The 21469-nt window shown below is 35.0% G+C and overlaps 1 protein-coding gene across 1 annotated transcript; it reads left to right on the forward strand.

The window, feature by feature from the left end:
• Window positions 1-522: 522 nt before the first annotated feature.
• LOC145665375 (uncharacterized) lies at window positions 523-3511 on the forward strand. The gene is made up of 3 exons (XM_081732676.1): window positions 523-853; window positions 1693-2662; window positions 3052-3511. Exons 1-3 carry the CDS (start codon window positions 523-525, stop codon window positions 3509-3511), a joined length of 1761 nt encoding a protein of 586 aa, XP_081588802.1.
• The last annotated feature ends 17958 nt before the right edge of the window (window positions 3512-21469 follow it).

The raw sequence follows: 21469 nt of genomic DNA on the forward strand, positions 1-21469 counted from the left end.
ACATTAAGCCATCGTATCACAATCATTTACAACTAAAGACCTTGTGAATATGTTTATTCTCGTGTATTATTTTTGTGTGCAAACTGAAGTTGTAATCATTTAAATACAGTGAATTTATATTTGGTTGCATTCGTGTGGTATACAAATCAAGCCCTACAGTCCACTAATATGAACATTGTTTTTAGCATTGTCATTGTACTTTAGTAAAATTACAAATATATACATTCAGATTGTACATTTGGTCCTATCCGAGCCACATGACTGCAAAGATTTCTGAGAAATGTTCTGTGCTATTGTGAAGAGAAATGTGTTGTGTCGGCCTATATGTGGTGCTATCACGTACGTTGGACAATGATCACGTTGTTGTGTAGGCGGACAGCTGTTGTATCCAGGATCAGGCTTCTGGAGTATATGTCATAGGTAAAAAAAAATAAAAAATAAAAAAAAAGAAAAGAAAAAAGAAAAACCATCATCTGCGGTTAGTAGTTTTTTATTCTTCATATTTCTGCGTAGCATTTAATAATGACTGAATCACATCAGCGTATTTTAAGGCAAAGATCTGCATACAGAGGCCAGTTAACAAGAATAAACACCTTTGTTCAGGCCTTTGATTCAAATGAAGGCAATATAGAAGAAATACATGCACACTTAAAACATCTAAATAACATCTGGTCAAAGTTGCAGGAGGTGCAAAATAGGGCTACTATCGAAGTTGATCAAATCGAAGCCGAAACGGAAGCAGGAAACGTTCGTGCAGAAATTGAAAACGTGTATTTTTCTTTAGAGGCTCAAATGCAAGCACTTGTTTTAAAGCATGGAAATAAAGAATCAGCTGTTAATAATAGCACTAGCAGTAGCGCACACAAGTTAAATTACCGGTCATACAGTTGCCTGCATTTGACGGGAACTGTAAACATTGGTTATCATATGACACTCTTATATCTCTTATTCACGAGAATAAAGACATTTCCACAGTACAGAAGTTTCAGTACCTCCGATCTTCTCTTAAGGGCGAAACGTTAAATCTAATTGAAAATTTATCAATTACCGAAACAAATTATTCAGTAGATTGGCAATTACTCGTTGACAGGTATTCAAATAAAAAGCTAATTGTTTCTTCTTACATTCACGTAATATTACAAATCAAGCCAGTGGATAAAGAAAATGTAAGTGAACTTCGCGCTTTTATAAATACAGCTACTAGCAATATAAATGCGCTACAAGCACTTGAGCCAAACGTAAACCTCACAGACGTAATTTTGACCCAAGACCTTGTATCAATATTAGACGCAACTACTAAAAAGTCATGGGAGCTTCAAAATACGAATTCTAATTTTCCTGCTTTATCAGAATTCTTTTGTTTCTTGAGAAGCGTTGTCAGGTGCTTGAGAACATGAGAACTAGTATTGATGGTGTGAAGCAGGGTAGTAGTGTACAAAACAAGCAAGCAAAAAGTATTCAGTTATCAAAGACTTATTTATCAACATTTTCAAATGCATATGAATTTTGTAATAGCCAGCATTCCTTATATTTTTGTTCGTCTTTTGTGAATGTGGGACAAAGCCAAAATTAGAGTCCATTCGTAAAAATAAATTATGTATAAATTGTTTGAAAGGTAATCATTTTCTTAAGAATTGTAAATCGAGGGGTTGGAAAAAGTGTTCAAAAAGCACAATACATTATTGCATGTAGACGTAACAAATGACAAATCAGTGCGGTTACCAAGTGTAAGCAGTGCCGCGGTACAAGAGCGTAGTAACAACTCAGATTCCAGTGAAAATTTAGGGCAAGTGTCATATTGTGCATTAAAGGCTAGGCCTAACGAAAGAGTGTTGTTATCTACTGTAATAGTAAAAGTAAGGGATAACAAAGGAAATTTGGTTCCTTGGTGCGCGCTTCTAGACAGTGCTAGTCAGACCAATTTCGTAACAGAAAATTTGGTGCAACAATTGAACATCAAACGGTATAGACAGTATACTCCAATTCAAGGTATAAATCAAACAATATCTAATACAAAGTACTCTGTAGATATTTGTGTCCATTCATGTGTTAACACATTTTCATTAAATATAAGTTGTCCAGTTCTCCCTCACATTACAAGTAAACTATCGGAAGAAAGAATTAATTATGACAATTGGAACATTCCCAAGGACACTGTTCTACCAGATCCTACTTTTAATACGCCTCGAGACATAGATATTCTTTTAGGTGCGGAAGTATTCTACATAATTATGAAGTCAGGACACAAAACACGGCCAGGTGATTTTCCAGTGCTTCAGGAGACAGAATTGGGATGGATCGTGGCAGGACGTATTCCTCAAGAACGTGACCCCCGTATTGCATTAACAACATGTTTTGTGAAGACAAACATAAATCTACAGCAACAACTACAAAAATTATGGGAACTAGAAGAAATTACTGTTACACCTAGATCAAGCAAAGAGCTTGCATGTGAGCGACATTTCGTTCAGAATACAACAAGAGATCATACAGGGCGTTTCATTGTACGATTGCCTTTACTTGAAGACCGTACAGTTTTAGGCGATTCTTATCAGCAGGCATTGGTTAGATTAAAGCGATTGGAAAGAAGATTCGATCAACACCCGGACTTTGAAGCTAAATATACGGAATCATGCAAGAATATGAAGATCTTGGTCACATCGTAAGGATAGAGGAGCGTAAAAAGGAGAACGTCAGCGTAGCATACTGTTTGCCACATCATGCAGTTTTTAAGCCCACAAGCTCTACAACGAAGCTCCGTGTGGTGTTTGATGCTTCATCAAAATCTGACAGCGGAAAAAACCTCAACGACATTCTCTTAGTTGGTCCTACAATACAGAAAGATTTGTTTTATATCATTTTGCGCTTTAGAACTCATTCGATAGTATTCACTGCAGATATCGCTAAGATGTATCGCATGGTCAATGTTCATCCAGAAGACACGCCATTACAACATATATTGTGAAGAAGATCTAGAAATGAACCGATTCAAGTTTTTGAGTTGAAAATACTAACGTATAGTACGGTATATGCTTCATTTGTGGCCACAAGATGCCTACAGGAATTAGCAGATGAAGAAGAACATAATTATCCTGTAGCAGCAGAAATATTACTTCGAGATTTCTATGTTGACGATGTTTGTAGTGGCATGAGCAACATACAGCAAGCTCTAAAGGTCCGGAAGCAATTGATAGAGTTACTGGGAAAGGGAGGTTTTACACTTAGGAAATGGAGTTCGAATGATCCAAGGTTATTGGAATCAATCTCGCCAGAGCTTCGAGAAGTGCAGCATCCAATCCAGTTCCACGAAGGCCAAGGCGTCAAGGCATTAGGATTGTCATGGCATCCAGACAAGGATATATTTCTCGTTGAAAGCAAGACATCAACAATGAAGGTTCAAGAGTGCATTACTAAACGCCAGATTGCTTCAATCATTGCCACTATATTCGATCCATTAGGAGTAATTTCACCAGTTGTCATTTCATACAAAATATTTTTGCAAGAATTGTAGCGGCAAAAGGTTCAATGGGACAACAGTATACCAATGGAATTAGCAAAGAAATGGACTCAATTGTACAAACAACTTCCATTAATGAATCAGATTAAATTCGACAGATATGTACTCGTTGAAGGAAACATAGCGGAGATTCAGATCCATGGTTTTTCAGATGCTTCTAAAATATCATATGGAACTTGCATTTATATGCGATCGATCAATCGACAAGGAGAAATATCAGTTATTATGTGCTAAATCACGTGTGGCCCCAGTCAAGAAAATCACTTTCCCACGTCTGGAGTTATGCGCAGCAGTTGTTTTGGCAAAATTAGTTCACAAGATTTTACAAATTTTAAAATTGAACATAAGTAACGTCCATCTTTGGACCGACTCCCAAATTGTGTTAGCATGGCTAGCTTCCCCGTGCAACAAATGGAAACCTTTCGTGGCCAACAGAGTAGCTTAAATTCAAGACTTAACTGACGTTAATGTTGGAAACATGTAACTTCTTCAGACAATCCGGGAGACTTGATTTCAAGAGAAATAGATGCAGTTTCCATAAAGGACAATTCATTATGGTGGCACGGTCCACAATGGCTTTCTAGTTTAGAATCTAATTGGTCAGTCACAAATAAGGATTCATTGTAACCAGATCAAGTTCCAGAGAGTAAGGGAACCATAACATTGACAGTCACTATAGACAATTGGTGCAATGAAACCGTAACAAGATTCTCAAAATTGTCAAGCTTAGTTAGGACAATAGCATATTGTAGACCTTTTGTTCATAACATCAGACACAAGCAAAACAAACTAACAGAAGGTCTTTCAGTTCAAGAACTCCATATAGCGCTCCATGTTTGCATCAAATGGACACAAGAAATTGGATTTCAGAGCGAAATACAGTATCTTCGTGATGGAAACATTGTTCCGCCAAGAAATAAATTGAACAATGTACATCCATTTTTAGATAGTGAAGGCATGATCCGAGTTAGAGGAAGATTGGAGAATAGTCAACTACCGTTTGACGCCAAACATCAAATAGTTCTACCTTCAAATCAACACTTAACAAAACTTATAGTTGAAGCAGAACACTTAAGATTACTTCATGCTGAACCCCAATTATTAATATCGTCACTACGCCAAGAAATATTGGATCATCAGGTGAAACAGTTAGTAAAACAAGTAATCTATTGTTGCTTGACGTGTTTCAAGTTCAAAGCAACTTATAGGACAGTTGCCAGCAGCTCGCGTGCAGCAAGCCAGACCATTCCTAAACGTAGGCGTGGACTACGCTGGAGCGTTTTACATAAGATCAGGAGCAGTTAGAAATAGATCTGTATGTAAGGCATATGTTACGTTATTTGTTTGTTTATCCACCAAGGCAATACATCTGGAATTGGTAACAGATCTTAGTGCGCAGTCATTCATAGCAGCTTTACGCAGATTCATAGCCAGATGAGGAAGATGTCTCAATATATACAGCGACAATGGCACCAATTTCGATGGAGCCAACAACGAATTGAAAGAATTGCATCAGCTGTTTTCATCAGATCCTTTTAGTTCTCAAATTCATGATTTTACATCGACCGAAGGAATTCAGTGGCACTTCATACCACCAAATTCACCGCATTTTGGAGGACTATGGGAAGCCAGTATAAAATCAATGAAATACCATCTAGTTCGTATTACAAAATGTGCAGTGTCAACATATGAAGAGTTTGCAACATTACTCACACAGATCGAGGCCTGTCTCAACTCTCGACCACTTACAGTGCTATCAAGTCAGCCTAACGACATCAGTGTTCTCACACCTGGACATTTCTTAATTGGAGAAGCATTTATAGCTTTACCAGAGCCTAACCTCACCGATCTATCACACAACCGCTTATCTCTTTGGCAGAAGATACAACAACTAAAACAACTCATTTGGAAGAGATGATCCCGAGATTATTTACCTGGTCTTCAACAACGCTCTAAGACAACTTCACCGCAACGCAATCTCAAGGTCAGAGATGTAGTTTTGCTGATTGAAGACAACGTTCCTGCATTGCAGTGGAAATTGGGCATTATTGAAAAAGTGAGGTTCACTCTAGCAGACGGCTCTACCAAAAACAAAATTTATAGGTAAAATACGATGTCAAATATTTTTCGTAAAAGAAGAGGAGTGTGAATATAAGTAATTTCAGTCCAAGGGCTCCCATCATGGGGCAAGGTGAGGCGCTCGCCCCTAGAGGAAATTGTACTTCGGAATATCGAAAACCCAATAGAATTTTTAGAATAGTTACAGCAAAATTTGAAACTATATTTGAAATGTCGCTTTTTCTTGCCCCCCTTTGAAAACCACAACATGGGCGCCCTTGTTTCAGTCAGTGGATATCATATTGAAATATATTTTGAATGGTAGTGAACGTATTCTAAGTGTAACTACTTACTGAAGCGGAAGGCGGAAGAATACAAGAAAGCGAAGAAGGTGGAAATAAATGGCGGGAATGTTCTGTTCGTGTTAGCAATGGACGTTTGCGATGGATGTAATTCTAATATACAGTTCTATTACACAGAATTGTGCGATAAAGAGCAAAATATCATAAAGTTTTTGCAGCGTCATAGCATGTTGAAACGTAAAATAAACTGTGTAAAGTGTGGAAAAGAAGTAAAAGTTCACAACAGAAGCATTGCATACCAGTGGCGGCTAATGTTAGTGTTGCAGCGTTGCGCAACGACCAAAGTATTTCAAGAAAAAAAAATATTATTAACAATAGTAGTAAAGAAGAGAAAAATACTTTTTAATACTCGCATATATATACTTTAAATAATATATTTTTTTACTTCTCTAACTGTCCGTTTCGTTAATCCGTTTTAAAAAGCGAAAAATAATCCGTCACAGAGTCTCTAATTTATATTGTGTTGCAGCGAGCATGCAACGACCAGATTCCTTCAGCGCGGGAATTGGAGCAAATGTTAAGTCTCCTTTCCTCTATCTCAGAAGTTAAAGGGACTGGTCGTTGCAGTGCTTCTGCAACACAACACGGTTTCCAGTGAATGAGAAGGTTCTTCGCGCTAAATGAGCTTTCTGAATTTTATTTCACTAGCAATCAACAAATGGAATTTGTTTTTATGCATTTATATTTTTATATTACGATACTTATACTGAAGCAAATCAATATAATGACAATTAATAAAAGTGATAGCAGAATTACAAAATAAAAAAGAAAATATATAGTAGAGCAGAAATCAAATGAAAGTAGATCCGCATTTACAAGTTGATTCGTAGCTTATATAGATAATGAAAATTTCTTTTACAGTAATTTGTGAACCAAATATTAATAAGTCAATATGCAGAATCCCCCCCCCCCTCTGTGGATAGTATTTTAGTATATACATATTTCTTTTATAAAATAAGTATATTTTATACTCTTGATAGAACTGTATGGTGGGGAACGCCACATTGAATTTGGGACTAGTTAGCAATGCTCAGAGGCGTAGCCACGAGAAGGGTCCACTGGGTCCGGACCTCCCCAAAATTTCGAAACTCGACTAGCATTTGTATACTTTCTTAACGAATTATACTTGTTTAACAGAGAAATGATTGATGTAAGCTAAGTATTTTATTTTACGCCTCATCATGTACTCTTTCTTTTCTTATAGAAAGAATAGTTCTATCATTTTTTTCTAAAAATATAGGTGACAGTAATTAAGAATTGCTTATCTTTTCGGGTACAGTAAAAGACAGGTTCGTTATTACGTAGACGTATTGGACCTTCCTCAAATACTCTGGACCCCTCCCAGCTAACATGTTGTTCCTATATCTGGCGGGTTTCAAGGTTGCTTTCCAGAACGTTGATAAACATTGTTTTGCCTCATGTGGAAGTATATTGTGTTCATCGTGCATTGTGTAACAACCAAGACGGATGATTTGGAATGTAGTTCTGTTTTTCTTTCACGCAGAAGTGTGTGTGTGTGTGTGTTGATATATGAATAGGGTTGCCAACTCTGTAAAATAAAAAAACGACACTTCCTCAAAATTCTCTGTGATATAGGTCTCAGCGTGAAGTATCTGTTCGGACCTATCCATGGAAAGGAAATGTACTATCGTGAACGAAAGTGCATTAACACATATATTCTGTATGTCCTTAGAACATTCACTAATAAGCTCAATAGATACATTGTGCTATAAATGAGAAACTGAAATTGATCAATCGGCATTGGTCAATTTATTGTATTTACCAATAACTAGCATTCCTTTAAAATTATCGAAACAGATGAACAAAAGTATAATAATCTTTACGTGACAATTTTGGATTTGGAAAATGAAATTCACTCTTTAAACATATAGTCTCTACTTCAACTATAGGAAATTGCTTTAAGAAGTCCTTTTCCACTCTTAATAAATGTATAAAATTCCTTGAAAGTAAATTTCAAATTTTCTCTAATACAGTCCCTGTCATCTCTCTAAAATTTTCTAAACAGGTGAACAAAATATATTAATCGTTGATACATGGTGAAAGGTAACAGTTTTGATTTACAGAATGACAGCTACTTTTCAATATCTATACTTCGAACTAGATACAAATTTGAAAAAAAAACGGTTATAAAGGGGCTGGTGAGAAGTTTGTACCCGTCACCGGCTTTATTCAAAATAACAGCAATTTTTCCGGCCAGGCCAATGAAAAGCCGGCCAGTTTACAGCCCTATGTATGAATATTTGGCATTCGCAATTCATATACTAGTATCTCTTTTGTATAAGCTGTTTTGGTTATTAGTTATTAGATTTAATTTTATTGTGTGTGCTTTAATTCTGTACATAACCTATAAATTCTGAATGAATTGCATATCATGACTTCTGTAAATAACTTGAAAAAAAAAAAAAAGAGGTTTCAACTGAGGAAAAACTTACAATTAAGGCTTAGACAAAACAAGCAAAGTGCAATTCAGGAGAGTGTTCGAAAAAAAAAAAACGGTTTAAGTTTACAGGACACCTTATGGCAGTAATGTTGTATGCACTAGGTACATTTCCACAATTTATTTGAAATTTTCCTAGATAAATTGTGAATAAAGCGTGTTCAATGTACATTTCTTTTTATAACATTAATCTCTGCTACGAACTCTCTTCAGTCTACACTGAAGAGGAATTCGGATCACTGTCAGGGACTGAGTTTACTAAAATGAATTGTTCACAAAAATCTAGAAAAAATATTTAGTGAATCTACAAAGCTTCTGCAATTAATATTAACTGTACCTATGGCGTCAGTAAAAGAAGAAAAGTTATTTTTCACATCAAAAAGAATTGACACTTTCAAGAAATTGAATGCCAAAAGAAAGGTTATCACTATTGGTTATGCTTTCCATCAAAAAAGACGTGACAATAAGAATACTAGAGTTCAACCAGCATGTATTAGGCAGATTTGTTCCAATCAAAGAGAGGAGAATGAACTTACTAATTAAATAAGGTGATTAATCGGATTAAATGTTCTGCATTATTTATTTTTAAAAAACAGATTTTTATTTAATTTAACATGTCACATAGCATTTGCATCTAAATTTATGCTGATTAGTCAATGAGTCCACTTTATATTTTCTGTCTCCGATCGTTCGTACTGCAACACCCGAAACCACAAACCACCGGCCGCCACTGTTACATACACTTTTTTACTGTCTAAAGGTAAGAAAGGAAGACAGTGTAACACATGTGTTTCAGCTGTAAAAGGTACTTTTTTAAGAACCGAAGTTAACTGAAGAGAAAATATGGGCATTTGTAACACATTGGTACATTTTGCCATATCCAACATATGAAATAGTATAAAATGAACTGGATATAACTTCATGAACTGTTAGTGACTGGAGCTCGTATTGTAAGGAAGTGTTTGTGGACTGGGCATTTCGAAATTCGCAGGTATGTATTTTTCCACTATCCTCGTTTATGCGTATGCCCCCCATCGCTAACGCGCCTGCTTCCTACGGACGAACCCCCTCACTCCGCTCGGCCCTCCTCGTGCGCTCCTCATCTGACTTGGTTCGATAGCATCCGTGCTTTTTAGTGGCCATCTAACACAAGTTGGTTCCTGGTTTATGCATTAGCTCCTCATTTAATGCATGCTCTGCAAGAAGAAACAGGAAAATGCAATAAACGTGTGAAAATTTCCTAGAGCCATCTGCTCGTGTAATGCCAAAAAGTGTTCCCAGGAAAGGATTTCTTAGTTCGTGTAGTGACGGTTCGTACTACAACTGGAACATATAAACTGGAACTGGAACCATCACTTTCGTCACAACAAATATCTTTGAAATAGACCGAAGCTCTAGAAAAAATTAATTTGAACTATTTGTATGTCACAAAAGATAGATGCTTCACAATCTTTTTTAGAAAATATAGTAACACAGATATACCATACTTTAAATCTCTAAAGTTGATGAATCATGGAAAAAAATAGACGACTTTGTTCACTTAGTCATATATTGGAATAGCCAAAGCATCTATAACAAAATCTTTTTCATTCAAAAGTTAATTAAGTTTTTTAATCCAGATATTATAATATTACAAGAAACCTAAAAAAACAAATTTACTACTAGCTATAAAGAATTACAATATAATAACACAAGATAGAGAAGATGGATATGGAGGACTTGCTTTTTGTATTAAAACTAAACTAAATTTCAAAATTGATCAAATCAATATAAATTGTACGGATCATAATATACAATATTTATCTGTAACAATACAAAATATTAAATTTTTAAACTTATATATTCATCCACATATTATTCCAAATGCTACTTTTTGGGAAAATATATTTAGAAATACGATTTTGATTATGTTCTTGGAGATTTGAATACACGAAGTAAACTGTTTGGAAGCTCTAAAGGAAACACTGCAGGAAATAACTTTATACAAGCATTAGCTACCTCTCAATATTTGGTCATGAATGATGGTACACCAACTACAATTACAAAAACAGGGAAGATTGTACCAGATATAACTATGGTGAAAAATAGTCTTTATGTATACACTCACTGGAATGTATATTTTGATCCAGGTGGGAGTGATCATTATCCAAAATTTTTTCTACTTAAGAAATCAATCTTACAACGTATGACAAAACGGAAATTATTACTGAATTTAGATCAAAATTACAAAATGTTACTTGTAATATAAATTGGAACACATATCAATCTGTTTTTGAGCAAATAAACGAAAGTATGGATGCAACATAAAATAATGAATTAGGAAATAATATTAATTTTTTCATAATATGATTAAAAAACTGCATCAACATAAACGAAAACTTCTCATAACAATCAACAATTTACAACAAATAAAAACAAATCTAATCTAAATTATAAGATATGGTGGAATATAGAATGTCAAAAAGCTATAAATTTATGTCAAAGATACTCAAATTATTTTTACAAAATAAATCTAAAGAAAATTTCATATCAAAAACATAAAGCTATAGTTAAAAAAGCATATTATATTACAAAAGGAAAAGTTGAGAACAATTTTGTAATAATATTTCATTTAGTACTCCCAAATATAAAATTTGGAAATTTTTTAAACATCAAAACATGAAGAACCATAATTTACAGACATATACAGAAGTTTGTAATAATGGATTTTAGATCATCAATTAACCCCGCCATATGTGAATAACTCAAGAACAAAATTTATGAAATATATATTTAGTAAAGAATCATCTACTCTTGAATCAGACTTTTCTTATGTAGAACTTAATGCTGTACTTCAAAATTTACATACTAATAGTTCTCCTGGAATTGATAGAATATATTACAACCATTATAAGCATCTATCAGAAAATGAAAAAAAAATCACTTTTAGGAATATTTAATAACATTTGGAAAACTGGCCATGTACCACCTCAATGGAAACAAATAATTATTATTCCCATCACTAAAAACACAAGACATATAGGAATTGCAGATAATACAGACCTATTGCGTTGCATCCATGCTCGCTCAAAATATTTGAAAATTTCATCTTACATAGATTATTATGGTTTATAGAGTGCCATCAAATATTACCTCAAAACATTACAGGATTTCGGAAAGCTTCCTCAACGATGCAATATGACCAGTTATCCTGAACATATATCAAGCGTATCTGGAAAGGAAATTTGTTATGACCATCAGTATTGACCTAAAAAAAAAGCATATGACTCAGTTATTTTAGATGTTCGTGTTGAAAAGATGTATAAAATCAAGATACCCACTAAATTCATTAGATTTATTTATAATTTACGTATAAATAGAAGAATAGCTATTAAATTAAATAAAACTTACAGTAAATATCGAACAACATCGCTAGGCCTTCTTCAAGGTAGTAAGCTGAGTCCTATCCTTTTCAATATATATATTTTGGACTTAATTTTAAAGACATCAAAAGACATTAACATATTTTCGTATGCTGATTACATCGTGGTAATGTTGGCCACTAATGATCTAAATAAAGGAAAAATCAAACTTGAATACATCCTAACCAAATTGATCAAATGGCCAATTAAGAATGGGATAGAGATAAAGTGGAATAAAACCATATATTCGGTTTTTACGAGGAAAAAAGTATATACAATTCCAGTACTCACAATAGATGGACATACTCTCTATCATAATAATCATTTTAAGTATATTGGACTTTACGTAGACATAAAACTTAATTGGAAACACCATTAATCTTATTTAATTACAAATTTAAATAAATATCAAAATATAATTAAAAGTTTAAGCTCCAAGTGCTGAGGAATTAACCCTATTTGTCTTCAAAAAAATCATTACACAATGTGTCACAAGTAACATTTTATATCGAAGTATTTTTTGCACAGAAAATGAATTACTTTTATCAGAAATTAACAAATTTCATTAATGATATGCTCAAAATGATACTATCTCAACCTAAATTCTGCCCAAAAATGTTATTTTTGAAGAAACTGAAACGATTCCACTGCAGTATCAAATATGTAAACAAGGTGAAAATTTTATCTTATCTAGAATGACAAAATCAAAAAATATTATCATTCACAAATTATACCAGATCCATTATATAGTTGGAAATAGAAGAAGAAGGATACCATATAAAAACAACTTACCATGGATTTATCAAGCTTTTATCAATATTAAAAGATATGAAGAAAAATTATTTAAGACACCCTCTTCTAATGCGCCGCTAATCTATACCTACACCTCAACGCATTACTCAGTATTTGGAGAAGGGGCAATTTGACACTGGTCTGATCCCTCAGATACTAAAATTAAAACATACATAAAATTAATATTTTTTTTTTCGAATCGATAATAAAAAATAAGATAAAAATAGTTGATGAATTTAATAAGATTGAAGATTAATTAACAGGTTGACTGCCAAGGTGATTTGAGAGTTTTGGTCCCAGGAGGCCATAAATTTCATCTTACCTTGGGCTCGATTATGGATAGTTATATCACATTTTTGTCGCGATATTTTGTTTCTCCCGAAAATGTTCCAATGGGAGCCGAGCACCTTATGTGATTCTCATTGTCTCACAGTAATTTGTGACAATGAGCATCATATATGATGCTCAAGAACCTGGATAAGTTAGTAATTTGTGATATCAAGCATGAGCATCATATATGGTGCTCATGGCCCCAGAGAAAAATAAGGTGAGCATCACATATGATGTTCATGGTAGTCAAGCTGTTAAAATATCTTCTTTAAGAATTACTGTCCAGTGTTAAATATATCTGTTGAAGGTAAAAACATCTTTAATATTAATTATTTATTTGCGGCAGGAGATATGAAAGAAATGAATATGTATTAATTTTAAAGTTTAGGTTGGAGAGACCTTTCTCTCCCTGAACCGTTGCTTCCACCGATCAATAACAATGATAATCTAAATTTTAGAATATAAAGTAAATTTTATATCTTACAAATTTTTTGTCTGCGAACATATCTATGAAATCCAATACTACAGAAATCTAATATATTTAATAACGAAGTGAAAAGGATTTGATTTTATAGAATGTACATCGTGGCGAGAAATATTGTTTGAATATTATTTCTGGAACAAGTTTATTTTAATGGTTCCAAACTACATACATTTGTATGATCTTGAATATGACAGATGAAGCCTCGCGTCTCCGTATAAGTTATTTTCTTATAATTAATTATAGTAATATCGTTTTGGAATCAACGAACCTGCAGATAAAAAAAAAAGAATTTTAATAGTATATTAAAAGAATAAAGAAGGAAGGAAGAAAGGAGAATATAATGGAGAAATAATAATGATAATATATATATTGAATGAATAATGTATTAATTAATATCAAGAAAAAATAATATACAAATGGTGAATAAAACAATGTATTAATTAATTGATGCACGGAAGGTTGAATCATAATAATTACTTTATTAAGGATATGGCTCTAGAAAGGACGCGATGTGAAGAATCCTGTCAAAATCAGAAGACACAAGGATCATTAAAGTATATGTATATATTTATGAAGTATTTATAAATGAAAGTTTACAATAATCATAGTGCAAGTTTTATTTCAAATATTAAGAAAATTTAGTGTAACATATCCATTTTCTCAGTTTTGCCGAGCTACGCTTTGTTTTCATTCACAGATGTTATTTCACATGTTATCCATGAACTAGTTTAATCTTTTGTATCCTTCAGGTATTTTCCCGTAACACAAGCTAAATGGGATGGCGACCGCTGCGTGATGGGCCAACGCTTCAGACGTTTCCAACGTTTGTCAACATTTAAATATTTTTCAACACAAGCTATTGTTGTAGTATAATAATAATAAAGGAATTCCGAATAACAACAAATCACATCGATGTAAATATTATATATATATATCACAACAAGTAGCGAAGTAATAACAAAGTATAGGAAAGAGCTAACTCAAGAGAGGGTTGATATTTTTTGACCTCTACACTCTACTTTGTTATGTGATTGATTATTTTAGTAATTTGATACAAATAAATCTTATTACACCGAAACTTCTCATAAGACAGAAAAAACAAATAAAATCAACAAAAATATTTGGAATATGCATTTGGATCTACTTCCACCTAATTGTACCCTTCTCTTCACGGACGCATCAAAATATAAAGGAAAAAATGCTGGCGCAGCAATATCAATTCCTAATTTAAACATTCTTAAAAATATAAACTTCCAAAAACTTTCACAATTTTTGAAGGAGAGGATTTTGCAATAAGACAAGCTCTTATCCAAATTAAAACTCTAAAACTTTATTGTTGATGTATATGTTCAGACGCTCTCAGTGTATTACATGCTTTACAAAAGACTAATTGGACTATCAAGACTACCTGGCTTCTACTCAATATTAAAATTTTCTATAAACAATTACAAGGAAATGGATATATAATTAAGTTTTTATATACTAAATCACATACCAACATAAATTATGATGAAACAGACCTGGCCGCGAAATCCGCATGTGATGATGGACAATCTGCTCTGATTAAAATAAGTCATTTAAATCTCAAACCAGTGGTTTGTCTTCAACAATCTCAATCAATAAATGAATGGAAAACAATTAATCGACAAGGTCAGGCAAATTCTACTGGCAGATCATGGATATAAATACGTCTAAACCTTGGAATATCATATACAACTGGACAAGATATCGTTATTCTGTTTTATCGACTACTCTTTAATACAGCACTAACACCCCATAAATTATACGAAATAAATAAAATTGAAACTAATCTATGTTGGTGAAAAAAAGATATTGGATCTATTGACCATATAATTTTTGCTTGTGATAAAAAAATGAAGGAAATTTATCATGGATAGAACTTTTAGGAATCTGGGATATACCATACTGTTTACAAATTCTTCTGGTAACAAATAATTGGAAAATCATTTACACCATTATAGAATTTCTACAACTAAATAAAATTCAAATATAAAATAATAAATAAATAAATAAAACATGGACAAATCTGATAAAGCAATTTAGCGAAAACTCATAATTAGAAAATTATAATTAAAACTTATTTTTCAGACCAGTCTGTGTAATCAAATGGAAAAAATAATAATAGTTTTTATATCCAAGTCTGATAAAATTTTAAAAATTTAATTTTATGTATATCAACATAAATCAACAATTTCAGAGAAGACCTAATAATTTGGTTTCAAGTATTATACGGAACCGCACTGACAAGGAATTTTAACCTAGATTTTGGACTATTAAGACAGAATATACAACTTATACCAAGTAAACCAATAAAGTGTAATAGAGAATACAGTTTGAAGCTGCTTAAATAAAACCTAAAAGCTACTTCTGGGTTAAAGAAAGAAAGAAAAGTACTATTTTTTTATATGTGAATAATGAAGCTTAAATTCATTTTTTTCAGCTAGCTCTTGCCAACAGAACTAAAATTAACCAATGATGTTTTATTGTCGTCATATCTTTGACAGTAACGCATTAGAACAGGCAAAAACGAACCTTGGGCAAAAACGTCACCTCTGTTTGCAAGGTAAGATTCTATGATTCAACTAATTATTTTACACTAGGCTGTGCCAAATTTACAGATTTAGCTATAGATATACAGGTTTTTCATACAGTACGAAAAACGAAGAATTATTTGTTATGGTCTATACATAATTATTATTGTTGTTGTGTTCTTCAATTCATATGTTAATGTTCCAATTGATCAATTCATACGTCAATGTTCCAATTGAGTAGTTGCTTAATAACCGACACACTAAAAAGAACAAACTCAAAATTTCATTCTTAGTCATCTTAAGAACCGGCTTCACAAGTTAGCTGGATACAAGAGCTGTTCATTTAATTACCGAACTGATGTTATAAATGTCATAGATAGGTCAGGTCTTGGGGCTCCCTATTCAAATCCAGCTCACGCTAAGTGAGCTTTGTGATGGACAAACTCAGTGTGTTTGAAAATCTTTGAAATCTTTTAGTTTTACGTCCCATGGTTATGCCGGTTAGTCTAAAGGAGACGGTGATGATGAGTAATGAATGAAATGGTGGAATGAAGAAAGTGGGAGGAAACAGGAGACCCCCGAGGAAACGCACGCACGCACGCGGTGTTTGTCCACCACAAAGTTCACTTGGCGGGGACTGGGATCGAACCCAGGATCCCAAACACCAGAGGTGAACGCTCTACCACTGAGCCACCGCGGCCCCCTCTGTGTGTTTGAGTTTTCTTGTACCTTCTTACTTTTTACATTCAACCATATCGTTCATTAGCATCATCACCGCTTTCTTTGGAATCAGAGCATATTTATAAGACATTAAACTAAATTTTTTTAAAAGTACCGTCAAATGGGGTGAAATCGGACGCTGGGATGAAATCGGACGATTACAACTTACTTAGTTGTTTTTGTAGTTTAAACTGCTATTGTTAAAGCTAGAAAGTCGCGTTTTCGGTTGGTGGTCAATAGACGACGCCACCTGCATTAGCCATAAATATCGGAGCAATAATGTAATTTACTACCCCTATACACATGGGTTGAAATGTCATTGTGGTGAAGAAAGAAAAAAAATATCCTGAAAAACAATGTTGATGGAGCCCAAACTATTAAACGGTATGGGATCTATTGGCAAAAGTAACAACACTCAATTACTTGCGAAAAATGTATGTTGATAATACAAACCGTAATCTCTCATTTTGCTTTCTCACTATTTCACTACAAAACATCCACCCATTTCTTCGCAACCATATTCTAACTCAAATCATGCACGCAGCCAAACTGTTATTTAATCTACAACTACATGCAACGTATTCCGGACCAACAGTGCATTTTCAAATCCAACCACTTGAAGTTTATGTTTGATATGGACAACTCTACCTTCGGACTTATATTCACTTTCATTATGAGTTACAATTTACTTTTCCTTAACATACGATCATTGTTGACGCACCAACTGCTCTTTACACAGCTCCTCAAGGAGGAACAAATTGCCGCATTCGCTCTTAATGAAACTTACCTTGCACCATATTTAACATGCTATATACCGAAGTATAATTTACTTCGACACGACGCTCCAACTGGACCACGTCTCTACGGAGGCACAGCTATTGGTATTCGGCAAAGTCTTTCTTATCGTGCAGTTACTGTTCCACCTGCTCTTCACATTCCTGAACATAACATCACGACAATTTATTTTAGAGGCAAAACAGTTACCTTTGTTACTATTTACTATCGTCCAGGCAGAGTTTTAAGCTATGATTTCTTCCGCTATATTGATACCAACTTCCGGCATTACATTATCATGGCCGACCTCAATTTTCATAGCCGTTCCCAACGTGACAAAGACAACTTTCTCGATTTTGTTCGGAATGAAACACGAGCTGAATTTCATACTTTACCTAAACCTACACGTCCTATCAGTAGCACTACTCCTGACGTAGTCATAACTTCATCTTCACTATCTCAGTCTATTCACATATCTGTACTTGACTCCATAGGTAGCGACCATGTCCCCATCAAAGTCGAACTTCATTGTTCTCCCAACACTCAGCCGAAGCCTCCTCCTCAGAAGGTCTATTGCTATCAAAGGGCAAATTGGGAACAATATCGCACCGATTTAGACACTGCCGTAACTACGCTCACAATGCCTAGTACGCAATACGAACTTGATCGAACAATCACTGGACTTACTACAGCCCTTCAAGAGCAGCACAACGATCCATTCCAACAATCGAAGTTCAGCTACACAAACCTAAGTTACCTCCGCAATATTTACCATTTATTTCAGCATCCTGGAGAGCTTTCCGTGAATATCTCGCTACGGGTAACCTTGAAGCGCATCGGCTTCATTGCCAGTACCTAAGGATCACGCATAATTATATCGTTGCGTTCAAGAGACGCCACTGGATTCAAACTTGCAACACACTAGCTAATGAAACACATCCTACCAAATATTGGCGTGAATTCCATCAATTAACAGGTAGAATTTCTCGTATGCCTTACCCCATTGTTCATAACCATCAAGCAGTCCTTACGGATGCAGAAAAGGCTAATATTTTTGCTTCCTATTTTCAAGACATCTTTACACCTCTACCCGGTTGGCATACACCAGATCGCTTGCAATCAACTATAAATCGACATACCGATGCAGCTTCTCCTTTCTTTCGTCCGTCTGCTGATCATGATTTAGAACCAAAAAATCCTCTAACCATGCCGATTCAACCCGAAACTATTAGTAACACACTTAAAGGTAAACGGAATACTGCACCAGGATTTGACTCTGTTACATATGTACTCATCAGACAAGCGCCTCACTCTTTTCTACTCTTTCTTAGCACCATTTATACCTTTATTCTGCGAACTGGATATATTCCACTCGACTGGTAATACTCAAAAGTGCTCCTCCTTCCTAAACCAAAGAAACCTCCATCAGAAGTCACATCCTATCGTCCTATTCACCTCACTAGTTGTCTATGCAAAATCTTGGAAAGAATCCTTGTCCGTCGCATGCACGACCATCTTCACTCACATAATCTTCTTCCAATACACCAAGCTGGATTTCGACCAAATTTTAGTACTCAAGATCAATTATTCCGTCTCACCACAGCTATTTACAACCAATACAATACAGGTTTTCCTTCTTGCCTTGTAACATTTGATTTGGAAAAGGCTTTTGACAAAGTTTGGCACCCTGGCTTACTATATAAACTTCGTAACTATCTCCTGCCAACTTCGTACATCCGCTTCATACACTCCTTCTTAATAGGACGACTAGCTTACATCTCAATCAATGGAACGCTATCTCATCCTATCTTGCTGCAATCAGGTGTACCACAAGGCTCATCATTGTCTCCTGTACGTCGCTTACTGTACGTCGCTGATCTTGTTATTCCTAATAACACCACAATATTTCAGTTTGCTGACGACACTGCCTTTTTCACATCTGGCCGCACCGTACAATCACTTAATAAAACCATGCAAGTAGCCATTAATTCATTTGTGCGATGGTGTCATATTTGGAGGTTAAATATTAACTCTTCCAAAACACAAACCATAGTTTTCTTACCACGTCGACGCCGTTCACGAGTGCATCGAAACCCGAATTTACTTCGCTTTCAGGTTGATCTTACGCCTATTCCAGTTTCAAGTACTATTACGTATCTCGGTGTCATTTTTGACACTCATCTTACCTGGACTCCACACCTCACCAAACTCATAGGTCAAGCGCAAAATCGACTTAATCTTCTCAAAAGATTAGTGGGCACAACATGGGGATTAAGGGCACATACCGTTCTCAATACATATAAAACCTTCATGCGGAGTACATTAACCTACGGACATACAGCCTGGGCATCTGCGCCATTAAAATTCTATCAAAAACTTGCTATACTAGGACGCCATGCTATACGCCTAGCATACCGAATAAGCCTACCGCATCCAACACGTTTACTTTATGAGATGATCGATTTTCCGCCATTATTAACGCATCTCGAACAACTTCGTATACGTTACATCAGCAAACGTATGGCACAGCCCCATCCTATGATACTTCATATACTCCGCTACGACCGTGACAACGATGCACCACTAACTTTCATTGACACCCCTCTCCAACACTTCATGACATTATATCATTTACAGTTAAATGATGACATATTGGACCCCGAAATCTATACAATCTACCGACCGCATGAACTTTCATCTCATATCTATCCATCAAATGCACAGTAATACCTATTAACAAGGGCCTCCTCCGTCTTCATCAGTTCCTGAATCGCCCCAGGAACAGAAGATAACTTCATTCGTCTGAACTAACATAACCTTGTGATGTGACGTCCAAAACACTGCATTTCATCCATTCATTACATTTGTTCATTTTCTTACTGCAGCCCTCAACTTTCTTTCCTCTCACAATAACTGCCAATATTTACTTCTAGCCATTAACCTATTACTACTTGTGTTATATATTTTTCTCCTGGAATCATTAGAACCCATGTATGTTTAATATAAATATGATGAATAAAGAAATAATAAACCTGACAACCCTTAGACCACCTACATTTCCATAGAGACAATCGATCTACATTACAGCACTTACCCGAAGAAAGGGCACAACCCTTTAAACGGGACGACGAACAAAAAAAATACATTTTGCGATTGTCTACATATACTGAATCAAGAGGCCCAACCTCTCTTATGTGAGTTAATGTGCGAGCGAGGATCAAGTGTTGTAATACGCATTTGTGAGCAAAGCACACGTACTGCATTTAGAGGGTTGACGAAAGTCTTCACTTTCGGAGGGCAGCTTGCTTTTTGAACCTCATCTTTTCATTCTTTCTTTCATCTTCATCTTCATCTTCATTTGGGCTTCGGCCCTAGACTACGAACCTACGATGGCGGACTCAGGCAACACCACTGGACAGATGAATCTTGGCAGACATTCTGGCTTACCATCTTTATCTCCTTTCATTCCCAGCACTTCAGTAGCACAACCATCCACTCGCACCCGGCATTTTTCTTGAGGCCATGAACCGATCAGTGCCTCTAGAGATAGACATCCATCAAGCGAATCTACGCAATCCGCGAAACGCATCCAATCTCGCTCACCAATAACATCCATGGATATCGAGGTTGAACGACAAAATTCTGGTGTATCTTCTGCAGTTCCATCAAATCACGCTTCTCTTTTCCATTTTATACTTACTGATTATGACACTAAGTTCACAAACCCTAAAATGATATTTCTACAAATTGCTAAGTATGTTCCTCGGGTTCGAGACACCCTAGTACAAATCGTTAAAACCAAAACTGGCTACATCTTAAAATCTAATGATCCAAATTTTGGAATTACAATCCGTAATAAAGCTTCTTATGAAATTTTTGGTAAGAACGCGAAACTCACTAAACTCACGGACAAGCGACCGAAACAGCAGCCACCTCCTAGAAAACCTCCGTTTCTGTCGGTAGTCATAAGGGGTGTCTCTCCTGATCTAACTGACGCCGAAATTCAAGAGGAATTAGCACA

Source organism: Thermobia domestica, chromosome 11 (genome assembly GCF_964235325.1).
Source record: "Thermobia domestica chromosome 11, izTheDome1.hap1.1, whole genome shotgun sequence".
Lineage (NCBI taxonomy): Eukaryota > Metazoa > Arthropoda > Insecta > Zygentoma > Lepismatidae > Thermobia > Thermobia domestica.